We start from the raw sequence: 27800 nt of genomic DNA on the forward strand, positions 1-27800 counted from the left end.
ATACAATGTAAATCATTACGAACTTTTTTCCAATAAATTTCAGTACCAGGCAAACGATAAAATATTGCGTTGGGATTAGCATCAATTTTTTTATCGTTCATTATTTGTAAAAAATCTTTTGCAGTGTGATTGTAACGTAGATCGACTATATTAAGAGTATGAAATATTCCAGCATTTATCTGTCTTATTGTATTATCAAACAGTAATGTAAGAAATATAGATGGTTTAATCCAAACTGTTTTGATGCTAATCGACTTTTGATATAATCAAACTCTCTTAGTCTTGGACTTCTTTAAGTATATTGACCCGTCTGCCCGTATGGATATAAATCTGTAAAACATTTCAAGTCCAAATCTTTAGCCCTGTTATCCAACACAGTTGCATGAGTCTGCAATATTTGACATAAGGTAACGTCGGATTCATTTTTCTTTTCATCGTGTAAAGGATATATTGTACAGTGTTGATAGTATGGATCAGACTGAGATTTTTGAGTGAGCAGTGGTTGCATTTGTTCATCAAGATTTTGATTGTCCTTAACTAAACTATCCAAGGGTTCTTCTTACTCAACTTCCAAATTAATATTATTGAATAGTTTATTTCGATTAGACGGAAGTCTTATATTTTTACAAATAGGATTATTTTTTTAAGCCAGCACAAAGCTCTGAATACTTTATTTACATCAACATAATCTTGCTGAATTTTTTTGGCCTTTGATGGGTAAATTAGAATTAAAATAAATAATTCATGATGAATGTTAAGAGGATCAGTATCATGGCATAATTTCTTCTATGGGTAATGGTAGGTGTATTGTTGTACCAACAACTTCTTCTAGTTTTACGTAATGAGGTAAGTTCTTATTCATAACAGTGTCCATTTTTTTATGGTTTGAAAAGCTTTTGCTCTTTGTATCAATATTTTTTCTACCATATTAAGACTTTGAATTTCTTCAGGAACTTTTTTAACAAAAAGATTATTCAAAAAACAGTTTGATGGCATAACGTCATCTTCTACTTTCGAGGAGCAAGTCCTATAAACGAAACTTTCAGAAAATGTTGTAGCTTCGTGAGATTCTTTTATTTGTTGTAAAACAGTGTACTTTGAACAAAGCAGTAGTTTAATCACAATATTGGCAGCAATATTATCAAATGATTGAACATCTCTTTTACAAAACAATTTATGCTTACTTTAGTCACATTCTGACAACTCATAATGGAATGCCCAAATGTTTCGTTTCTTGAGCGATATTATTCAGAAATTAAGCATCAGCATTATAGAGTGATATCTGTATGTTCACGTTGACATAACATTAGCATCTTGATTCATAGATTAGTTGCTTAATACTTCGTAAATAAGGATAGTGCGAAGATAAAACTTGTAACTTTAAGAATTTTGAAGTACATAAAAGTGGATTAACATAACAGGCATGAGAATGACCAATTTTACTAGGATGATATACTAAAGCTGAGCAAAAGTCGAGTGTTGAAAAAAATTTATGTGCACTCTGACAGTCAGTTTTTAGAATTTCTAAAAAGAGGGACTTAATTTCTTTTAAAATATCAACATCGACCGTCTTACAATAATGATTACACAACCATGTTTTTGTTTTATTGTTTTCTTTAGTGATTGATAATATATAAGTAGCTTGGCCCTTTTCATTTATTACAACCGTATCAACCAAACCATTTTCCAAATTGTAAGCAACATCGTACAAATATTGTTCCAAAGAAGAAGTATGTTTTGGTTTACCACATAGGGCTGTCAATGCACATTGCTTATTTTCATTAATTAATATATCACCTAAGCGGTTTAGGGATATTCAACTTTTTTCTGCAGATTGTTCAACAACTTTTTTCATTCGGTCGCGTAGTTGTCTTTAAGGTAAATAGCAGTTGAAACGATACTCTCAGCTTCCATACGACAATCTACTGAAAAAGAACTTTTTAACTTTAACATAATGTTTTTTACAAATTTTTCATGATCTTGTAGTGGAGCTCTCGTACTTTTGTTATGATTCATATACTTTTTCAATATACTTTTGGCTTGATAGATTTTACTGTATCCTATTTATTTTGTTTTATTCTTTTAGTAATATCTTTTCCTGAAAGACAATATTTCATTGCTGTTACATGCATAATACTTCTAGAAATTTTTGTTAACTTTTTTTTATTGCACGACTTATAAGTTTTTGTTTTTTGAAAACTTTTGTCCTACGATTTTTATAATGTTTTTTATTTCCATTATTCTTCTTTATACTATTATTTATAAGAGATGATTGTTGAACAAATAAAGTTGATATTGTATCAAAGCTATCCTTTTTATTTTCGATGTTGGAATCTATTGAATCTTCCCTTGATTTTTTTAGTTCATTACACTTAATTTTTTTTACTTGGACATACATAGCTATGAAGCTCATTTTCTTTACGCTTGTTACTAGTGTGACTTATTTGTTGTTATTTCTTCCATACATTCAGATCTATTAAACATTTTTTCACTTAACGTTTTTGTTTCTTCAGTAACCAACCTTTCAACATCACTTTAATTAGCTCAAGGTGACTTTTCATTAACATTTTCGTATTTTTTTTGTTTTCTTTTTTTTTTTCTAACTTGTAAAATTTTTTTTCTAATATTGTTATAAAAGATAGCTTGTTCGAGATTCTTGCGATTTTGTAGATTTTTTTCACTAATGCTCTTATTGTTGTATTCAATAACATTCAATTTTTTATTAGTAATTTTTTTATTCTCTAACAAGTTATGAAGAAGTTTCTCACTTACAGCGTTTTTCAATCCTACATCAAATTGTTGACCATTAAATTGATCAGAATGTGCATTCTAGCAATGGAAATTTTCTAATAACCTTTTATCAAACGTTGAAAGCAAGTGCTGACGCATCTTATCTTCTTTATATTTAATTTTTTCTGGTTGGTATCCAAATAGAACTGATATACCAAAAGCAATAGCAAAGCATCCATAATTACTTACACTTGTTTGACTTAAGACTGTAGGAAATACAATAGGCGTAAGTGGCTCTTCGAAGCAGTATGGATGTAACTTTGTCAAAAATTTGACAAAATCTTAATCAAGTTTTTTTTAATTTAATGAATTATATACATATAGGGTTTTGGAATTATAAAAAGTACACATCCAATGATCAATTGGTAACCCTCGTTCAAATAAAATTTGTACATGCCAAGTATTTTTGTCCACTGCAGTTATTTTTGACGTGTCTTGCAAATATAATGTAGAGGGAGGGTAATATTATGACACATAATTTAATATTGGATTAAAATAATCTAAATATAAATCATAGAGACATTCATTCTTTAATATACTATTTCTGTCATATAATGTCTTAGGGTGTTCCGTAGTAGAGACAGAAATGATATTACAAGGGTAATGTTCTTCTATTTTATTTACAAGAGTTTGTGTCAGGTGAGGTCGCATTCTATCTAAAGTATATAATAGTTTGTGTGGCTTTAACCCACATCATAATAAAATAGCAGATCCTATAGCAAAAACACCAGAATCTGTTGTGTTTAGTTGACTTTGAACGTCGAGAAAAATAGTTCGTTTATTTTCGTGAAAGTAATATGGATGTATTACTCTTAAAACTTTTTTAAAGTCTTCGTGGAGCTCTTTTGTATTCAAGAAATTAAATATATATATATATATGTAAAGAAAGTATACTCTCTTTAAATACAAATAAAGCGTGTCCTTTGATAGGTGATTGATAGAGGGGGTAAGGATATTGAAGGTAAGAAGTGAAACAATAGAGAAGAGAGAGGAAAAGGAGTAGTAACAGATATAAACTCAGAGAGAAAGGTAGTGCGAACAAATAAGGATCAAGAAGCAAGTGAAATATAAAATTACAGTCTTCAGTGTAAAATATAAAATACAATAGAGATAATAGACTTATATTTTCGTTCCTCTACTTTTTTTCAGAGTAACAAATATTAGTTTATTTTTCTCGTATCTATTGTTATAAATATAAAACATTATAGAACGAAAATATTGTCTCAAGATAACAAAAATGCCAAAATTAAGATTTAATTTTGAAGTTGTTTCCTCACCGAGTGATAGCAAAACAAACATAACAAATATAACCTTCATCGAAACGGAAAAAGGAATACAGTATGCTATACCACGGCAATATCAAAATATAGACAATCACACAGAAGTCAAGAAAACAGAGGTATTTATTAAATTTAAAAGTAACGCTAAAAGGGGTACACAACAAAAGTTATGGATAGGATTAGATGATGAGTTAGCAAAAGTATATATAGATGAAATAGGAAATTTTCAATTTAAGAATGTATATTTAAACGAAATTGAAAAAGAAAAAAAAATAATAGAAAATCCTGTAGACATAAACAACTTGATAGAACAATTATTAACAAACAAACAAAAAGATAATAGCAAGCTGAACTTAAAAAATATATCAGAAAAATTTATTTTAGAAAAATTTAATGAAAAACAGACGAATATAACTCAATGGATGAATACATTTGAAAAAGAATGTGAAAGATTTGAAATTATTGAAGATAATACAAAAATTGAAATTTTAAGATTATTTTTAGATAAAGCCTGCATGGACTGGCATTATACAGCACAAACAGAATTAAAAATAAATAATAACTGGCAAGAATGGAAAGAAAAATTTCTAAAAACTTTTGCAGATAGAAGTTGGAATTCATCTATATATGCATTGTCCTATAAATATTATGAAGGTTCATTAACAGAATATGCGATAAAAAAAGAAAGATTATTAATAAATGTGGACCCAAACATGGGAAAAAAGACAATAATAGCGTTGATAGTAATGGGTCTGCCAGAATGGATAAGAAATAAATTAGATAAAGAAGAATGTGTAGATTCAACAATATTAATAAATGAAATAAGAAAACATGAAAGTTTGAACAAAAAAATTATAAGCAAGAAAAATGATAATAGATACAATTATAAACATAAAAATGAAGAAAAAAAACCGTGTCAAATATGTGAGAAAATAGGAAAATCCAACAGATTCCATCCTGAAGAAAAATGTTGGTTTAAGAATAAAGATAAAACAAGAGTAGTTGGGGCAAATGAAAGAATAAATGCAGATTTATATACAGAAGAAAAAAACGAATAGAGACACCATTGATTAAAATACCAATATTGTTAAATAATAAATTGAGGGTTACAGGAACATATGATTCCGGGGCTCAGATATCATTAATAAATAAAAGAATAGTTAAAATACAAGAAGAAGAAAAAAATGTAAACAAAATATATTTGAAGTCAGTCAATGGTGTCAGCGAAACAAAAGGCTTAATAAAAGTGAAAGTAAAAATATTCGAAATAGAAGAAGAAATAGACTTAGATATAGTGGAAAGAGAAGACTTTGAGGATATTATAATAGGTTTAGATATGATAAAAAAATTTAGACTTATACAAGATGAGAATTTAAATATTTCCCAAAAGAAAAAAATAATCAAAGAAAAAGATCAACATATAAAACAGAATTCAACAGAAAAGGTTACGGAAGTAAAAATAAACTTTAATGAGCATGTGACAGAAGAGGAAAGCGATTTACGATTAGAACATTTAGAAAATAGTAAAAAGAAAGAGATAAAAAATATAATTAAGAAATACAATTCAGTCTTTGCAAAAAACAAATATGACATAGGGACAGTTAAAGATTATGAAGCAAGAATAGATTTAATAGAAGAAAAATACTGTAGCAAAAGACCATATAGATGTACAATAGAAGATAAAAAAGAGATAGAACAACAAGTAGCAAAATTACTTGAAAAAAAATTAATAGAAGAATCGTACAGCCCTTTTGCAGCACCTGTTACTCTAGCATTTAAAAAAGAAGAAAATAAGAAATCAAGACTATGCATAGACTTTAGAGACCTAAATAAATTAATTGTACCGCAAGCACAACCTTTCCCACTAATCGAAGATTTAATAACAAAAACAAGAAACTGTAAATTTTTCACCACCCTAGATATAAATTCGGCTTTTTGGTCAATACCTCTTAGAATTGAAGATAGAAATAAAACTGGTTTTATTACACAAGATGGACACTACCAATGGACTTGCCTTCCGTTTGGCTTAAAAACAGCACCGGCAATATTCCAAAGAATACTAAGCAACATTTTAAAAAAAAATAATTTAAAAAATTTTGCAGAAAATTACATAGATGATATACTTATATTTTCACCAACTTTTGAAAAACATATAGAACACATCAAACAAGTTTTAAACGCAATATTAAAAGAAGGATTTCGATTAAAATTTAAAAAATGTACATTTGGTTCAAATTCTGCAAAGTATCTCGGACACATAATAGAAAATAATACCGTTCGTCCAATAAAAGATAATTTAATAGCAATAGAAAACTTTCCACAACCAAGAACCCAAAAAAATATTAGACAATTTTTAGGCAAAATAAACTTTTATCATGAATATATTCCGAAAAGTGCGATATTATTAGACCCACTCCACAAATTACTTAGGAAAAATGAAAAATTTATATGGACAGAGGAATGTGAAAAATCATTTCAACAAACAAAAAAGTTACTGTGCTCAAAACCAATTTTAGAGATATTTGACCCAAACTTAGAAATAAAACTGTACACAGATGCATCAATAGAAGGAATAGCAGCAGTGTTTAAACAAACACAATTTGATGGAAAAGATAAACCGATAGCATATTTTTCAAAAAAACTAACAGAAACACAAAAGAAAAAAAAAAGCAATATATTTGGAATGTTTGGCTATAAAAGAAGCAATAAAATATTGGCAGCTGTGGCTTATTGGAAAAAAATTTATAGTATATTCAGACCATAAACCATTAGAAAATCTAAATATTAAAGTAAGAACAGACGAAGAACTAGGTGATTTAACTTACTATTTATCGCAATATGATTTTACAATAAAATATATCCCAGGAAAAGAAAATATAGAAGCAGACTGTCTTAGCCGAAATCCGGTATTAGAACCAGAAATAAATAACGAAGAATTTTTAAGAATAATAAATTTAATAGAAATAGATGAAATCAAAATAGATCAAGAAAAAAACAAAGAAATACAAAAATCAAATAAAATGTTAATAAAAAGAAATGAAATTTATTATAAAAAGAGTAGAAAAAAAGAAAAAATAATACTATCAGAAGAGTTTAGTAAAAAATTGATTAAAAAAATACACAAAGAATGGTTTCATATTGGAATAAAACAAATGATGACTAGAATAAGCACAAACTACACAGCGAAGAATTTAACAAAAAATATAATCAAAACATGTAGAGAATGTAAAATATGTATAGAAAATAAATCAAGAGGTCAACTTAAATACGGCCAAATGTCACATTTAGGCCCAGCAAAAAAACCTTTTGAAATTGTCTCAATAGATACCATTGGTGGATTTGGAGGAAATAGATCAACAAAAAAATATTTACACCTCCTAGTAGATCACTTTACCAGGTATGCTTATATAATAACATCTAAGACACAAACGGCAAGTGACTTTATTAAACTAGTAAGAAAAATAATAGATACTGAACAAATAGAAATGATTTTGTCAGATCAGTACCCAGGAATAAACTCAAAAGATTTCAAAGATTTTTTGGAACACAATAATATCAAAATAGTTTTTACAGCTGTTAATGCGCCATTTTCTAATGGATTAAATGAAAGACTCAATCAAACAATAGTTAATAAAATTAGGTGCAAATTAAACGAAAACCAAAATAAAAAAGCTTGGACATCAATAGCTCATGAATGTATAAAAAAGTATAATGAGACAGAACATTCTGTTACAGGATTCACACCGCAATATTTACTAGATGGGACTGATGTAAGCATAACACCTCAAGAATTAATAACAATAGATAACAAAGACATCTGGCTAAAGAATAGACAAACAGCAATAGAAAATACCATTAAATCGCACAATTATAACAAGAAAATATTTGATAAAAACAGAAAAAATCATATATTTAAAATTGGAGATCTAGTATATATAGAAAATGGAAACAGACTAAATAGGAGAAAAATGGATAGATTACGAATTGGACCTTATGAAATAATAAATAAAATTTCAGAGTCTATATATCAAATAAAAACAGAAAAAAATAGAAAACCAGATTTATTTCACATAACAAAATTGGTTCCAATGAATATGGAACTAAATGACGACGATTTTAGTGAGAAAGAAATGTAAATAAAACAAAATGCAATGAGATGTTCCAATTTTCGGCTAATACGGAGGGGGGGAGATGTGAAGAAAGTATACTCTCTTTAAATACAAATAAAGCGTGTCCTTTGATAGGTGATTGATAGAGGGGGTAAGGATATTGAAGGTAAGAAGTGAAACAATAGAGAAGAGAGAGGAAAAGGAGTAGTAACAGATATAAACTCAGAGAGAAAGGTAGTGCGAACAAATAAGGATCAAGAAGCAAGTGAAATATAAAATTACAGTCTTCAGTGTAAAATATAAAATACAATAGAGATAATAGACTTATATTTTCGTTCCTCTACTTTTTTTCAGAGTAACAAATATTAGTTTATTTTTCTCGTATCTATTGTTATAAATATAAAACATTATAGAACGAAAATATTGTCTCAAGATAACAAAAATGCCAAAATTAAGATTTAATTTTGAAGTTGTTTCCTCACCGAGTGATAGCAAAACAAACATAACAAATATAACCTTCATCGAAACGGAAAAAGGAATACAGTATGCTATACCACGGCAATATCAAAATATAGACAATCACACAGAAGTCAAGAAAACAGAGGTATTTATTAAATTTAAAAGTAACGCTAAAAGGGGTACACAACAAAAGTTATGGATAGGATTAGATGATGAGTTAGCAAAAGTATATATAGATGAAATAGGAAATTTTCAATTTAAGAATGTATATTTAAACGAAATTGAAAAAGAAAAAAAAATAATAGAAAATCCTGTAGACATAAACAACTTGATAGAACAATTATTAACAAACAAACAAAAAGATAATAGCAAGCTGAACTTAAAAAATATATCAGAAAAATTTATTTTAGAAAAATTTAATGAAAAACAGACGAATATAACTCAATGGATGAATACATTTGAAAAAGAATGTGAAAGATTTGAAATTATTGAAGATAATACAAAAATTGAAATTTTAAGATTATTTTTAGATAAAGCCTGCATGGACTGGCATTATACAGCACAAACAGAATTAAAAATAAATAATAACTGGCAAGAATGGAAAGAAAAATTTCTAAAAACTTTTGCAGATAGAAGTTGGAATTCATCTATATATGCATTGTCCTATAAATATTATGAAGGTTCATTAACAGAATATGCGATAAAAAAAGAAAGATTATTAATAAATGTGGACCCAAACATGGGAAAAAAGACAATAATAGCGTTGATAGTAATGGGTCTGCCAGAATGGATAAGAAATAAATTAGATAAAGAAGAATGTGTAGATTCAACAATATTAATAAATGAAATAAGAAAACATGAAAGTTTGAACAAAAAAATTATAAGCAAGAAAAATGATAATAGATACAATTATAAACATAAAAATGAAGAAAAAAAACCGTGTCAAATATGTGAGAAAATAGGAAAATCCAACAGATTCCATCCTGAAGAAAAATGTTGGTTTAAGAATAAAGATAAAACAAGAGTAGTTGGGGCAAATGAAAGAATAAATGCAGATTTATATACAGAAGAAAAAAACGAATAGAGACACCATTGATTAAAATACCAATATTGTTAAATAATAAATTGAGGGTTACAGGAACATATGATTCCGGGGCTCAGATATCATTAATAAATAAAAGAATAGTTAAAATACAAGAAGAAGAAAAAAATGTAAACAAAATATATTTGAAGTCAGTCAATGGTGTCAGCGAAACAAAAGGCTTAATAAAAGTGAAAGTAAAAATATTCGAAATAGAAGAAGAAATAGACTTAGATATAGTGGAAAGAGAAGACTTTGAGGATATTATAATAGGTTTAGATATGATAAAAAAATTTAGACTTATACAAGATGAGAATTTAAATATTTCCCAAAAGAAAAAAATAATCAAAGAAAAAGATCAACATATAAAACAGAATTCAACAGAAAAGGTTACGGAAGTAAAAATAAACTTTAATGAGCATGTGACAGAAGAGGAAAGCGATTTACGATTAGAACATTTAGAAAATAGTAAAAAGAAAGAGATAAAAAATATAATTAAGAAATACAATTCAGTCTTTGCAAAAAACAAATATGACATAGGGACAGTTAAAGATTATGAAGCAAGAATAGATTTAATAGAAGAAAAATACTGTAGCAAAAGACCATATAGATGTACAATAGAAGATAAAAAAGAGATAGAACAACAAGTAGCAAAATTACTTGAAAAAAAATTAATAGAAGAATCGTACAGCCCTTTTGCAGCACCTGTTACTCTAGCATTTAAAAAAGAAGAAAATAAGAAATCAAGACTATGCATAGACTTTAGAGACCTAAATAAATTAATTGTACCGCAAGCACAACCTTTCCCACTAATCGAAGATTTAATAACAAAAACAAGAAACTGTAAATTTTTCACCACCCTAGATATAAATTCGGCTTTTTGGTCAATACCTCTTAGAATTGAAGATAGAAATAAAACTGGTTTTATTACACAAGATGGACACTACCAATGGACTTGCCTTCCGTTTGGCTTAAAAACAGCACCGGCAATATTCCAAAGAATACTAAGCAACATTTTAAAAAAAAATAATTTAAAAAATTTTGCAGAAAATTACATAGATGATATACTTATATTTTCACCAACTTTTGAAAAACATATAGAACACATCAAACAAGTTTTAAACGCAATATTAAAAGAAGGATTTCGATTAAAATTTAAAAAATGTACATTTGGTTCAAATTCTGCAAAGTATCTCGGACACATAATAGAAAATAATACCGTTCGTCCAATAAAAGATAATTTAATAGCAATAGAAAACTTTCCACAACCAAGAACCCAAAAAAATATTAGACAATTTTTAGGCAAAATAAACTTTTATCATGAATATATTCCGAAAAGTGCGATATTATTAGACCCACTCCACAAATTACTTAGGAAAAATGAAAAATTTATATGGACAGAGGAATGTGAAAAATCATTTCAACAAACAAAAAAGTTACTGTGCTCAAAACCAATTTTAGAGATATTTGACCCAAACTTAGAAATAAAACTGTACACAGATGCATCAATAGAAGGAATAGCAGCAGTGTTTAAACAAACACAATTTGATGGAAAAGATAAACCGATAGCATATTTTTCAAAAAAACTAACAGAAACACAAAAGAAAAAAAAAAGCAATATATTTGGAATGTTTGGCTATAAAAGAAGCAATAAAATATTGGCAGCTGTGGCTTATTGGAAAAAAATTTATAGTATATTCAGACCATAAACCATTAGAAAATCTAAATATTAAAGTAAGAACAGACGAAGAACTAGGTGATTTAACTTACTATTTATCGCAATATGATTTTACAATAAAATATATCCCAGGAAAAGAAAATATAGAAGCAGACTGTCTTAGCCGAAATCCGGTATTAGAACCAGAAATAAATAACGAAGAATTTTTAAGAATAATAAATTTAATAGAAATAGATGAAATCAAAATAGATCAAGAAAAAAACAAAGAAATACAAAAATCAAATAAAATGTTAATAAAAAGAAATGAAATTTATTATAAAAAGAGTAGAAAAAAAGAAAAAATAATACTATCAGAAGAGTTTAGTAAAAAATTGATTAAAAAAATACACAAAGAATGGTTTCATATTGGAATAAAACAAATGATGACTAGAATAAGCACAAACTACACAGCGAAGAATTTAACAAAAAATATAATCAAAACATGTAGAGAATGTAAAATATGTATAGAAAATAAATCAAGAGGTCAACTTAAATACGGCCAAATGTCACATTTAGGCCCAGCAAAAAAACCTTTTGAAATTGTCTCAATAGATACCATTGGTGGATTTGGAGGAAATAGATCAACAAAAAAATATTTACACCTCCTAGTAGATCACTTTACCAGGTATGCTTATATAATAACATCTAAGACACAAACGGCAAGTGACTTTATTAAACTAGTAAGAAAAATAATAGATACTGAACAAATAGAAATGATTTTGTCAGATCAGTACCCAGGAATAAACTCAAAAGATTTCAAAGATTTTTTGGAACACAATAATATCAAAATAGTTTTTACAGCTGTTAATGCGCCATTTTCTAATGGATTAAATGAAAGACTCAATCAAACAATAGTTAATAAAATTAGGTGCAAATTAAACGAAAACCAAAATAAAAAAGCTTGGACATCAATAGCTCATGAATGTATAAAAAAGTATAATGAGACAGAACATTCTGTTACAGGATTCACACCGCAATATTTACTAGATGGGACTGATGTAAGCATAACACCTCAAGAATTAATAACAATAGATAACAAAGACATCTGGCTAAAGAATAGACAAACAGCAATAGAAAATACCATTAAATCGCACAATTATAACAAGAAAATATTTGATAAAAACAGAAAAAATCATATATTTAAAATTGGAGATCTAGTATATATAGAAAATGGAAACAGACTAAATAGGAGAAAAATGGATAGATTACGAATTGGACCTTATGAAATAATAAATAAAATTTCAGAGTCTATATATCAAATAAAAACAGAAAAAAATAGAAAACCAGATTTATTTCACATAACAAAATTGGTTCCAATGAATATGGAACTAAATGACGACGATTTTAGTGAGAAAGAAATGTAAATAAAACAAAATGCAATGAGATGTTCCAATTTTCGGCTAATACGGAGGGGGGGAGATGTGAAGAAAGTATACTCTCTTTAAATACAAATAAAGCGTGTCCTTTGATAGGTGATTGATAGAGGGGGTAAGGATATTGAAGGTAAGAAGTGAAACAATAGAGAAGAGAGAGGAAAAGGAGTAGTAACAGATATAAACTCAGAGAGAAAGGTAGTGCGAACAAATAAGGATCAAGAAGCAAGTGAAATATAAAATTACAGTCTTCAGTGTAAAATATAAAATACAATAGAGATAATAGACTTATATTTTCGTTCCTCTACTTTTTTTCAGAGTAACAAATATTAGTTTATTTTTCTCGTATCTATTGTTATAAATATAAAACATTATATATATATATATATATATATATATATATATATATATATATGTATATTCAGTATCATAGTACGATGTTACCCAATGCCCAATATCCTTGGGATCGGCACTAGCTGCCGATGAATATAATATCTGAATATATTGCTTAGTTTTTGGTACTTCTGATAAAAGATTCAACATATTTCTCATGTATCAAATGGTTCATAATCTAAATAGAACGACAATAGTCTGTTGAAATAATAAATAATGTTATCTTCCAAACAAAATTTTTCAACAGTTTTTTGTCTCTGTTCACTGAAATCTTCAATATTTGGCATCTTCATAGCAAATGATGTGTATTTAAAGGTAATATTTTAAAATTGTATTACTTTGACACGTATTTACAGTGCAAATAAATTTTAGAAAACTACTGAAGTAATATATCGAAGAGTGGTTGAGTAGCTCTTAGCAGACTAATGAAGTCACGTATCGCAGACTAGTGGAGTCGCTCTTAGCAGACTAATGAAGTCGCGTACCGCAGACTAGTGGAGTCATTCTTAGCAGACTAAAAGAGTTGCGTATCGCAGACTAGTGGAGTCACTCTTAGATGATTGGTATGAGTTATTTCGAATAACTAAAAATATAATAACTAATACTTACCTGATGTAGCTGATACAAGAGAATTTTAATTACACTCCTTAAAAAAGTAATAAAAAAACAATGTATGGCTAAGTGCAACAGAAATAAAATACTAAATTAATAAATATCACCTGTTTTAATGATAAATCAGTTATAAATTTACAGACACTACTAATGCATAGGCAGCAAAGCACTAACCTACAATAGAGATAAGAAAACATAAGATTATGACGGTAAAAGTCTGAAACGCAAACATTTCGAATGGCAACCATACGAAATTTTAGTCATAAGTAATTTAATGCGAAAAAAATTCATGAAAAATTCAGATGCACGCAGAATAACAAAGAATAAATAAAACAACACTAAATATAAGAAATGTAAAGAAGTGCGTATTAAGTATTAAATGATTTTTGAATCGAAACTATTACTATAATGTTTTTAAAGTGAAACTATAATTTAAAAAAAAAAAGTGAAGAAAATTATTTATTATTGTTTTTATTTGTATGTAGCCTCTATGAGTAAATGACAAGTATCAGACACATTTCTCTACACAAGATAAAAAGTGTACGATAATTTTTTTGTTTAAATACATATACTAAAAGCGAGAGTCAATGAAAAAATTGTTCATGTTGTTAATTAACAATAAATTATTTTTGTAGCTCCTACATATAACGAATGTAAACATACATAATGCATTAAGTAAAAATGAAAAGTTAATGCGTTTAGAGTAATGGCTAGCGCCAAGCTTAAGCCATAGGCCAGATGCAAGTAAATGGTGTACTGATGAACACACCCGAGTATGCAAGCAACTTTTCAGAATGCAAGGAACGTTCCGAATGACAAAATCGTTGCCACTAAATGGACCTCAACAAGTCGTCTGCTCTATCCGTTCATTAGTGGAGTTGGAGGCAAAGGACACAGAAAGGTGAGAAGGAGGGGGGTTGCTAGTGTAACCTAATTTTTTTCATTCGGAACGTTCCGAATAAAAGGTTGCTTGCGTACCTGGAACTACGCGTCAGTAACTCAGTACACCATTTTAATTGAGTCTACAGATTCACACACATACATATCAAAATCAGTGTTTGGCTAAACATATTTCTTTTTCTGCAGCATGGTAGCACTCACAACTGGCCTTATTTCAAAATCACTATTTCAATTTATCAGTTATCAATAATAAATTATATTTTTGTGCAATTTTTGCCTAGAATTTCATTGTCATCGAAGCCAAGTATTTCCATAAGAACAAAAAAATTTTAGCTATTTGAAAAATAGATAAAAGTTGACTAGAAGATTCCAGCCATTCCCCTACTATAAGAAAGACAAACAGAGGGAGTTTAATTAAAGTTTGTATTGATATAAATATTATATTAGTAAAAACTTTTTAAGATTTATCAATTGCGATACGTTGTTTATTATGCTTAACAAAAAACAATTTATCTTGGGTATAATACATTACTTGTACGAAACGTGCAAGGTACTCTGCCTCAATACTTTATAAAACATAATTATCAGAAAAAAATTATCACAAAAAAGTGTTAACCAAAAAACTAGCATTATACTGTTTATAATGTAATATTTTTTGCACACAAATAATTTGTGGTGGCTGTATCTGAAAAAAATAAAGTAATGATAGTGGAAAAAGTAAACTTAAAATCTTAGCTTCTGTCATCATGTTTTATTTATGAGTGCTCAGGTAGCTTATTATTAATGCAGTACAACAGGGGATGGTAGTATATTTTAATAGATCACAGTTGTCATTAAAATCCATTGATTAGTACACACGTAAGCTGTTGTCAGTACAGTAAAAGGGAAAAATACAAGTGAGACCATAGGTTAACACGCTATAATCAACTTACCATCACATGTTCAAATCAGTGAACCAGTTAATTAAAACTTTAGAAAATTGATGGATTGCAGTTGCTAAATCTTAGTCCTAAAATCTCAATTGTTTGTAATGAATTTCGATATAGATACTGGTAAGAAACGTAAAAATTAAGGAGATTTATCTGGTCAAGTGATTAACTAAAAAAATTATGGAAAAATGTGTCCATGAGAAGAAATACACTTAAAATTTTTTAAAAAATATATGACACACTACCAGAGAATACAGAATGTGTCTTTTTATGTATAAAAGAGCATTATTAAAGAATCATATCTTAAGAGTCAAATTTTTGCGTTCGATTTTTTAGCAGCAGATGAAAAATCTGATCAGTTTTTAAATCAGTAAGGTTAACATTTATCTTGTATAAAAATAAAGTATAAAATGATGTAGATCAAGTGTAATCCATTAGATATTTGTCATGTTGATTCAATACAATATATAATACAACTCACAACTTGATAAACAAACATGCATTATTTACGAAATAAAATTCAGAGTCAAACATTCTATTCAGAAAACTAGTTGTTACCTTATCATAATTGACTTTCAGTGTGTATCTGATGTTCACAAGTTAACATAGATGATCCCTCACATTTTTGTGTATAGAAACACCTTTTCTAAAATGTGTGCTGACTAGTGACAAATTCTTCAAATTGGTATCAGTCCAATAACGCACTGATTGCTCTAAATAATTGTTCAACATCTTATCCATAGGGATATTTAAGAGAGGTACTTGTGTCATCGATAATTCGTCAAATCCTCGATCGAGTAATATCGATCACTATTTTGATTATAATCTTCGAAAACTCCGTCCGTCTTTTCATTACCAACTGTGTGTAAATAAATTCATAAGTGAACAGACCTGCATATTCTGCATGTATATATATATATATATATATATATATATACATATATATATACATATATATATATATATACATTTATATATACAGGAGTAGTATATATATACAGGAGTGGTATAATGTAATTTTTCTGCTGCTACTTTAAGAACGTGAACAAACTTTTTTTTTTTCTTTACTACCCCCAGGTCTCAGCTCTTTTAGTCTTATTGAATTGGCACAGAGCATGAACCTGGAGAGGCTCAAACAGTTTGTGCCAGCCCCCATGGTGTCGATTGAGTAAAACCTGGAGGGAACATAGAGATATTATAGATATAATATCTCTGTGCACTGGCTTCCCCCAGGTTGCTAACTTTTGCCACGAGCTTGTTATTCATTCTCGGTTCCAATACGAGGTGCGGAGGATCGGCGGAAACCGTTCTGCGCACATTATTTCACTTTTACTTATGCATCGTACTGTGACGTCAACTGTAAGGCTGCAGTCACATGGAGCGCAATAGAACATGCAGGATAGAATATAAGCGGCTGTGTTAAGTCTATTGTGCTGCAGGATAGCCCTATTGCGCAGCGCAATAGACTTAACACAGTCGCTTATGGGGACAATTCTATCCTGCACGCTCTATTGCGCTCCATGTGACTGCAGCCTTAGTGTTGGCGCTAGCGCTACTACTTGGCTAGGGAGTAAGATTTCGGAACGGAATAGTTCTCCAGTCTTGGCAGTTTGAAATTCTGAAGTAACTTGTGTAGCTTCGTCAAAAACTGGGGTATACACGTATTTGTCTTCTGAGAAATACAAGCTCTTACCATGAAATCAAACGACGAAGTAAGTAACAATTTTTTCTTAAATAATAAACTTACATTATAAGTAAAAAATTTTTAATGTGTAACAGTTGGTTATACTGTTAGTTGTTTTGGACTTCTAAAAATGTAGATATGTCTATTGGCACATAATCAATCCACGTGTTTTCAATACGATTATAAATTTTTTTAACCTCAATTTTGTTAGTGTGATATTGAAACTACCAAATGAAATTCGAAAAAATTTTCTGTCTTATGATATTTTAATAAAGAAAAAGATATTATAATCACTAAAAACATTAATTTTAGTTTGATGACCTATTAGAGACCATAGATACCGAAATGAAAAATATTAGTTTTCGTAACTACTAACTTAAATTATATACTTATTAAATTTACACTTAAATAAGATGCAAACTGAAATTTTCTTTAGTGTACTTTTCCTTTTTACTAGACTGGTTGTAGTCCGAATCCTAATGTATACTTAATTTTGTTAATTTTTTTTTAACATGAATTCGTTTTAATACTAAAAATTGTACTTTCAACATTCAAAAATAACAAAAAATTGTGTTGATTGTAGGTACGTCAGCTGCTGCAGGTAGTGGCGGTAGCGGTGCAGCTAGCATAGTTGCTATTGCTGTTCCGAGTGGAGGTAATCGTGATAGCGGTACTGCCGCTGCCGTTACTGGTGGTGGTTCCTCTGTTTAGGGAGGTATAGTTGGACACGGAAGTGCTGTTAGCTGCGGAGATGGTTGTGAAGGTGGCATTGGCCGTGGAGGTGCCGTTGGTTGTGGAGGTGCCGTTGGTTGTGGAGGTGCCGTTCATTGTGGAGGTGCTGTTGGTCGTGGAGGTACTGTTGGTCACAAAGAAGCTGTTGGTTATGGAGGTGCTGTTAGTCGTGGTGGTACTGTCGGTCATGGAGAAGCTATTGGTTGTGGAGATGCCATTGGTCGTGGAGGTGCTTTTGGTCACGGAGAATCTATTGGTCATGGAGGTGGCATTGGTCTTGGAGGTGCTTTTGGTTACGGAGATGCCGTTGGTCGTGGGGGTGCAGTTGGTCGTGGAGGTGCTGTAGCAGGCAGTGATGGTGGGGAAAAAAAATTTCAATTTATTTTTTATTAATAGGTCAAATAAACAAATATTTGGACAGTTTTTGAATATAATATAGGAAGACCAAGAGGTATTGCTGCTGGACGAGCACAAGGACGCCATCGTCAAAATATTTTCAACGGCAATTAACGGTCATATGCTCAATTTCTTGGTGAACTTGTATCCACTGCTCGTCGAGATGCTAATAGAATACAATCAAATCGAAAAAGTGGGCGTCAAGAGCGTCTTCGAGATCAAAATAATGGACGCTACAAAAGTTATAAGATGACTCGTATTAAAATTTTTTTTTGAATTGTGACTTTTAACACCTACGTCTATTTTTTTTTTTAAACTGGATAGTAGTGTAGAGTATTGTATAAAGCAACTTTTTCTGTAAAACTGCAAACTAGTTGGATACTTGAATTTAAATATGTACTCACCATAAATCTAAGTTTTTAATAAAAAATCTTAAAAACGTATTCGACTATTAGTTTATTGAAAATATTAAATAACTTGGCGAGTGATAAGCGAAATTAGGATGTCTGTTAGTCAATGAGCACTGTTATTTTAATAAACGAAGCTAATAGAAATGTAAATCGAAAAAAAATCATGTACTGATATAAGCATTCATATACAACTACGAAAAATATTTTTAGTGATCTAAACTTCATTTTAATTCAATCTTTTTTTAATGACTACATTATTTATTATGTTTATTAATTGAAAAAAGAATTCAGTATCGAGTTGGGCAGGAGGGCGATGAAGTAGGTAATTTTTATTCGACTGCCTTTGTTTGTGATAAGTAGTATATCCTTTATGTGTCTATGACATAGGGTCACGTCAGTCGAAGGGGAAGGCCGATCAGTTGTCTGCTGTAGTTGGCTAGGTATAATCTATACGGGAAAACGAGAGACGTAAGATCTATATTACAGAAATCAGTGAATTTCTAAAATAAATGAAAGTAGGTCGACCTTTTATTAACATTTTACTTCCGATGACACTTTGAGTATCAATAATATACAACAATACTATATACATAGAGATTAGCATCAGCAAACGATTCTGTCTCACTGTCTCTGCGTGAGTGAGAGGGCTATGTACTACATGTATATATAGATTAAAGACATGTACATAAGCCTGTAGTTAACGTTACATGATGTAGGCAGCATTCCTTCATTTTAAGAACATGGCTATGCCAACCATACATTGAAAAGTTTGGCTTGCAGTTAACTTAACGATAATACCATTTCGCGAACACTGAGTCTGAAAAAATCTTGTTTTGAATATTTTGAGATACACATGTCTCATTTTCATTATCCTAACAATTTTCTAGCCCATATTTGTCGGTAAAGCTGTAGAATAAGATTAAAGAGAATAAATTTAACAAAAACATATCAGGCATACCGAAAAAAATACTTACTTTTCGCTTTTTGAAAATTTGAGTATGCGAATCTGAAGTAGCCTGCTTTTTCAAATTTGCCTTGTCGAGCTTCCGCGTGACTTGATATCTGCGTATAAATGTAAGTATCAGTTGTGCTTGTCCACGGCTAAGATCCCTAGCATGGAATATCGGAGAGTTTAGCTAGTGGTCAAAAAGGAAAAGAGTTCATTTACACCCTTTTTTCTATAATTTTTCCTTTTTCTTTACCTTTATTTATAAGCACCAAGTAGAAATTTCCCCCTTAAAGCAAAACTATACTTGTCCCACAGTATGCCTTGTGTATTTACTTAGTTATAATCTTGTAAATAATATTAGGTTGTTTTGTATTACCATGTTTAACTAAACTTAGTCAGTTTTACACTTTGATCTACGTTTCACAGAAGAAAAAAAGGTAATTAAAATTAAAATACATACGGCATACTCATATAAATGATTATTTTTGGCTCTTTAAAAAATTGAGGATTCAAATCTAAAGTAAATAGTAATGCAGTTCCCGTATGTATGTAAAGAAAGAAGGCTTTCTTTATTTGAATTTGCCACGCGCTACACACTACGCACATCTCCTACAATTAACTCTTACTAGATGGAATATAAATAGATGGATAGGATAATTAGCAAATTTTGAGAGTGTAAACAGATAAAGAAAATATGTTGGAAGAACTACAGTACTTGAAAAAGAGAGCGACTGAGTTTTGAAGAATTAGTGTGTTAATAGTGAGAAAGGATAATAAACTTTAATTGTCGTTTCCTTATTTTACAGGTAACTTTGTAATTATTGTAAATAGTCATTGTAATTAGTAATAAACAACTTTATTTTATAGAGAAACAGAACTGTTTATTATTGAAGAAAAATTAACACACTTATAAAACGATAATTTTTGGAGAAACAAGAAGCTGCAGTTTACGTTTCAAGTTGTAGTTTCTCCGAATGATGCTAAGTCAAACGTAATAGCCATAATATCGATCACAACAGAAGATGGAAAAATGTATGTGTTGCCAGAGGATGATATGTATGTTGGTGCACATAAAGAGCTGCAAAAGGTAAGCACATATAGTAAAGTGAAAGCAAATTTGAAGAGAAGAAATGACAAAGTCAGTGCATGGCTTATACTAACAGATGATGTTAAAAATATATATATAGATAAAGCAGGAAATTTACAATTTGGTGATAGAATTTTGCAAGAGATTGACAATGCGAAAACCAATGACATAAATGATTTAAAATTAACCAAAATATTAACAAAATTAATAGAAGTTTCTAAGAAAAAAGGAGAAGAGAAGGAATTAAATTTCAAAGATATTGCAGATAAATTGATTGTAGACAAATATAACAGCAAAACATTCAAGGGACATCAATGGTTGCTCACATATAATAAAGAATGTATAAGATTTCAGGTAGATAAAGAAGAAAATAAGATTGATAGATAAAGATTTTTTTTTGGATGACACAAGTCAAAACTGGTATAATTCATTGATGTTAAAAGAAAGAGAAAGTCAATGGGATACATGGAAAGAAAAATTCATAAATACTTTTGGAAATAGAGGATGGAATAATAGAGCATATGCTTATTATTATAAATACAAAGAAGGCTCATTATTACATTATGCGATAAAAAAAGAAAAATTATTATTAGAAATCAACGAAGATATGGACATAGACACAGTTATGGACAGAATTGGATTTGGTCTACCAGAAATTATTAGGGAAAAAATAGATAAAGATAATTTAAAAAACATAACAGGTTTATTTAATGAGTTGAAAAAACATGAAGGAAAAATAAGTAAAAAGAGTAATTTCAAGACAAAAGAAAGTAAACAAGATTGGAAATACAAGACTGAAAAAAAGAAACCTTGCAAGATATGTGAAAATCTAAATAAAAGTGAAAGATACCACCCAGAAGATAAATGTTGGTTTAAAACAAAATCAAGTGGAGCTAAAGAACAACCAAAAATAATAGGTAATAATGCAGTCATAGAAGTAAATTTACAAGATAAATAAAAAAACTAGTTATCACACTATTGATAAGAGTAAATTCAAAATTTATTAAGATAAAAGAAAACAAAGAAGACATGAATAAAATATCATTAAAGACAGTCAATGGTGTGACGCAAACAAATGGACTAATAACAATAAAAATTAAAATATTTTAAACAGAAAAGGAAGTAGATGTATTTGTAGTGAAAAATAATAATTTTAAAGATTTTATAATTGGATTAGATATGATAAAACTATTTAAATTAACTCAAGATGAAAACTTAAACATCGCTCGAAACTTAATAAAGAATGGTATAAAAACACAGAAAAAAAAATGAGTCCGATGGAAGTTGAAGTGAATTTTAATGAACATGTCGAGGAAAAAGAATTTAAAATGAAATTAGATCACTTACATGAAAAAGATGAAAATAAAATAAAGAAATTAATAGATAAGTATAAAATCATTTTTGCAAAAGACAAATATCATATAGGAACAGTAAAAGACTATGAAGCAAGGATAGATCTATCAGTGGAAAAATATGGTAGTAAACGGCCATATAGATGTACGATTAAAGACAAAATAAAAATAGAACAGCAAGTAGCAAAATTACTAGAGAAAAACTTAATCGAAGAATCTTATAGTCCTTTTGCGGCACCAGTGACCCTCGCCTTTAAAAAAGATGAAGGAAAAAAATCTCGATTGTGTATCGATTTTAGAGATTTAAACAAGATAATTACACCACAAGCGCAACCTTTTCCACTCATTGATGATATAGTAGTGAGAACCAGAAACTGTAAATACTTTACAACGTTAGATATTAATTCTGCATTTTGGTTGATTCCACTTAGGATAGAGGATAAAAATAAAACTGATTTCATAACACAAGAGGGACACTACCAATGGACTTGCTCACCATTTGGTCTCAAAACTGCACCAGAAATATCTCAGAGAATCTTATCTAGTATACTACGAAAACATAATCTCAAAGATTGTGCAGAAAATTATATAGACGACATATTAATATTTTCAAAAACTTTTGAAGACCATATATGACATATAGAACAAGTTTTAAACGCAATTGTATAAGAAGGATTTAGATTAAAATTTAAAAAATGTACATTTGCTGCAAAGTCAGTAAAATACCTTGGGCACATCATCGAGAATAACACAGTAAAACCTATTTCAGATAACTTGATTTCAATTCAGAATTTTCCAACGCCAAAAACTCAAAAAAATATTAGACAATTCTAAGGAAAAATTAATTTTTACCATGAATATATACCAGAAATTGCAATAATACAAAATCCATTACACAGATGGTTAAGAAAAAATGTTATATTTAATTGGTCTGAATAATGTGAAAAATCCTTTATAAAGATAAAAAAGTTATTATGCTCCAAACCAGTGCTAGGGATATTTGATAAAGATTTGCCTATCAAAATATATACAGATGCTTTACTAGAAGGTATAGGTGCAATATGAAATCAAGTTCAACAAAATGGAAAAGAAAAACCAGTGGCTTATTTTTCAAAAAAACTGAAAAAAACACAAAAACAAAAACAGCTATATATTTAGAATGTCTAGCAATTAAAGAGGCAATAAATTATTGGGAACACTAGTTGATTGGAAGATATTTTAAAGTATGTTTAGACCACTAACCTTTGGAACATCTTAATATTAAAGTAAGAACAGACGCAGAACTAGGTGAGTTGACATACTACCTATCGCAATTCGATTTAAAAATAAAACATTTACCAGGAAAAGGTAACCTTGAAGCAGACTGTCTTAGTCGAAATCCAGTATTAGAACCAACAAATACACAAGATATGCTAAAAATAGTAAATTCGATAAAGATAGATAAAATAAAAAAAGGTAAAAAAAAAATAATTTGTTACAAAAACTAAAAAAAAAGATAATTGATAATGATGGTATTTTTTATAAACAAGGAAAAAATAATAAAAAGAAGATAATCTTATCAGAAAAACTAAGCATAAAATTAATAAAAGAAATGCATATGGAATGGTGTCATATTGGAATTAGACAAACATTAAACAGAATTCACCCACACTATACAGCTAATAATTTAATAGAAAATATAAAAAGAATATGCAAAAATTGTAAAATATGCTTAAAAAATAACTTGAGAGGCCAAATAAAATACGCATTGATGTCACACTTAGGACCAGCAACTAAACCTTTTGAAATAATTTCGATTGATACGATTGGTGGATTTGGTGGTCAAAGATCAACAAAAAGATATTTTCATTTACAAGTCGATCATTTCACAAGATATGCATTTATTTTAACATCTAAAACGCAAAATGCAAACGACTTTATAAAACTAGTCAAAAATATACAAGAAACTAAAAAGATAAATATGATAATTACAGATCAATATCCAGAAATGAATTCAAAAGAGTTTAAGAATTTTCTGACAAAACAAGAAATAAAACTTATATTTACAGCTTTAAATGCACCTTTTGTGAACGGCCAAAATGAAAGACTCAACCAGACAATAGTTAATAAAATAAGATGCAAAATTAACGAAACTAAGAAAAAGAAAGCTTGGATAACAATAGCAAGAGAGTGTGTAAACAAATATAACATAACAAAACATTAAGTTACAGGTTTCACACCAAAATATTTACTGGATGGTACAGACACAAGTCTGTTACCCGAAGAATTAAAAGAAAATAAAAATGCAGAAGATTAGAAAAAAGATAGAGAACTAGCAGTAGAAAGGACCATAAAATCACACGAATACAATAAGCAACTCTTTGATAAAAACAGGAAAGAATACGAATTCAAGAAAGAAGATCTAGTGTATGTAGAAAATGGCAACAAATTAAACAGAAGAAAACTAGACAAACTTAGGATTGGCCCATTCAAAATAGTAGAAAAAATGTCAGATTCAATATATATAACTAAAACTGGAAAAAGAAACAAAGAAAAAGGACTATTCCATAAAACAAAATTAATACCAGTAAAAGATACAACAATTGATGAAAATTCTTGCTATAATTTCCACGGTGGGAAGGGGAGATGTTAAGAAAGAAGGCTTTCTTTATTTAAATTTGCCACGCGCTACACACTACGCATGTCTCCTTCAATTAACTCTCACTAGATGGAATATGAATAGGTGGATAGGATGATAAGCAAATTTTGAGAGAGTAAACAGATTAAAAAAATACGTTGGAAGAACTACAGTACTTGAAAAAGAGAGCGACTGAGTTTTAAAGAATTGGTGTGTTAATAGTGAGAAAGGATAATTAACTTTAATTGTCGTTTCTTTATTTTACAGGTAACTTTGTAATTATTGTAAATAGTCATTGTAATGAGTAATAAACAACTTTCTTTTACGGAGTAACAAAACTGTTTATTATTGAAGAAAAATTAACACATTAATATGTATCTTACACTTACCTTGTTCTGCTACTGCACGACGAGGTTATTGCTTCTCTTAAATTTAAGTTACTTATGAAATCCAAAACGATAAAAAGCTTATTTTTTTAGCTTTGGAGCCCACGAATATTAATGGTTTGCTACCGTTCAGGGTATTATTTTCCTGATTATAAATTATTTAAATAACTTTTTTTTATTTAATTAAATCATTTTACATAAATTTGATTCTGAAATGTCACGTGCAGCTCCGATTTTAAAACTTTCCGCCTAATAGTACCACCTACCGCCCGCTAGGTAGCAACTACTAGTTTCTACCAAACATCGCAAGTAAAAAGGTAGTTTATAGTATATAAGAAGGGCTGCCCGACGTCTTGCATTGATCCACTCGGATCACCCGATCTATACCAATGCTACGTTCTCGCTCACCGAGACCTACGCTACAGCAGTGGCTCGAGTACCTATTATTTAGAATAAAATACCTATCTTTAATACCACGTTAAACAAAGTGTTTTGACTTTAATTTTACCCAATCTCGCCATCCTTGTCTGCACAACGGGGTGTTGTTGTCCACCTACTATGAGAATCTTACCAACATACTGGTAACTAGCATTCCTGGACTGCTGCTAGTTACTACTCTACCACCCCCAAGTGGCAACAGCTCCAGTGGTGAAAAAGAATTCCAGCAAAAGTTCTCTACATCTCCACGTCCAGAGTCTCTAGCACAGAATATTTACTACTGCTCTATCCTGATAGCCAAACCACCCATCAGCGATACCAGCTCCAGCGGTGACATCAGGTTCAAACAGAAGCTTTGCCAAACTACGCCTAGAGTCTCTGAACACGGCGATGTGCACCACCTTACCACACATAGAGTCTCTAGCACAGGGTGCCTATTGCTGCTCAATCTCGACCACTGATCGATATCCTTGAAGATGACTTCAGCCACCCTCAACTCTCCCGCTCTGTTCAAGGCCACCTACCCCCCCCCCCCCCAAATGGCCGCTTATAACAGTTTTTATGTCTAAAGGGCTGACACATTTACCACTAAACGTTTAAATCTCTTTAATTTATTATATATGAAGTCAAAATATTGTCTCAGTAATAACACAACTTACAACAAATAGTTGTGCTAAAAATTAAAGAATCCAATAAATAGCATAAACTAGCATGGTGACGTCATTAAGTATTATTAAAAGATAATCATTATAATTATTATCTCTGCTAATAGTCATCTGATTCCAATGAATTATAATTTTGTTTTATAATGCTAAGTAGTAATTATGTTTTCAGTACAACATTTTCAGTCGATCCTGACACTCACATTGACAGCTTGGATCAGGCTGAGCAAATGGTCCTCGAAGGTACCAGCAAATGGTCCTGCAAAATAGCTATAACTGGTAAGCGATTATTTTTTAATTTTATGTTGAAAGTTCAAAGCATATGTAGTTATTAGAAGGTAACTGTTAACTTTAATAGTCATATAATTTAATAAAATACAATTTAGTTACAAATGTTTGTATAGGTATTATTTTTTCAGAAAATTGATATTTTGACAGACAGAAATATACGACGATAATAACTTTTATAAAATGGTTAATAATTGCTACATACCGTTGTTTAATTTATATGATTGGGTCACTTAATTATTTATTTTTTTTCAAGAAGGTGATTTCTTTTTAAAAAGAATGAAGTAAATAATTCCGAAATAAAAAGACTTCCAAAAACTCAAAAAACTTCATTTAATTTGGTAGAAAAGGCGTATAAAAAGGCGTACTTTATTACAGCTTTCTTTTTTAAAACAAAATCAAGCACGATGGATTTTTATGTATTTAATATAATTATACTTTAACGACAAAACTTAAAAAGTAACGTTTAACTATACCACTCGGAAATTTTAATTTGTCAAGTTTTTTCTACTTTACAAGCTTTCTATACGTTTTCATTCCAGTTTTCAAAGAAATTTTTCAACGCGTTTAATTTTTAATGCTCACGTAACCTTCTAATCATCGATAAATATGTGCTAATAAGGTGTGTACGTAGAAATTGAGATCTTTTTTCCTCTTTGCTGTAATTATTACTATGTTTGTCTTAAGGCGTGCAAGTAAACAGAAGCTTTAATCTAGCTTGAGAGCTGTTAACTTTATCGAAGTTCTCACATGCTCAAGTCTGCTAAGAACTATGTCATTTCATAATCATAAGGTATTCAGAAATCACACTGTAAATTTAAGTAAAATATATTTGTTGTGCTTGAAAAGGACTGAGAGAATGTTGTGCAGGGTAATGTACGATAAAAAGTAAAAATAGTGTTGGTGTGACATGATTGTTATGACGATAAAGTCTCTAATGTGACTGAAATGGTTTGCAATATTCGGGTTAATGAATTAATAAAGAAACAGGTCACTTTTTTCTTTTTATCTTTGGCAAGTTTATATCAATCAAGGACAGAATGCGAGCAGCTGCAGGTATTGACAGATGTAAGTGTTATGTATGCATGGTTGTTATATACATGGAAAAACTAAATTTACCTACAAATGCGATGATAAAAAAAAAGTAAAAAAATTA

The 27800-nt window shown here is 29.6% G+C and overlaps 1 protein-coding gene across 1 annotated transcript in view; it reads left to right on the forward strand.

Annotated features, from left to right (window-relative positions):
- The window catches only part of unc-13 (protein unc13 homolog), a 907591-nt gene that overhangs the window by 395690 nt on the left and 484101 nt on the right, over positions 1–27800 (forward strand). Inside the window, exon 10 of the mRNA XM_089594724.1 lies at positions 26529–26635. Coding sequence (XP_089450850.1) covers positions 26529–26635 — 107 coding nt within the window. The remainder of the gene's footprint in view (positions 1–26528; positions 26636–27800) is intronic.

This window comes from Copidosoma floridanum, unplaced genomic scaffold, assembly GCF_036245765.1.
Source record: "Copidosoma floridanum isolate Cflo_tuat_1 unplaced genomic scaffold, Cflo_Japanese_pri ptg000021l, whole genome shotgun sequence".
In the NCBI taxonomy this organism is placed as follows: Eukaryota; Metazoa; Arthropoda; class Insecta; order Hymenoptera; family Encyrtidae; genus Copidosoma; species Copidosoma floridanum.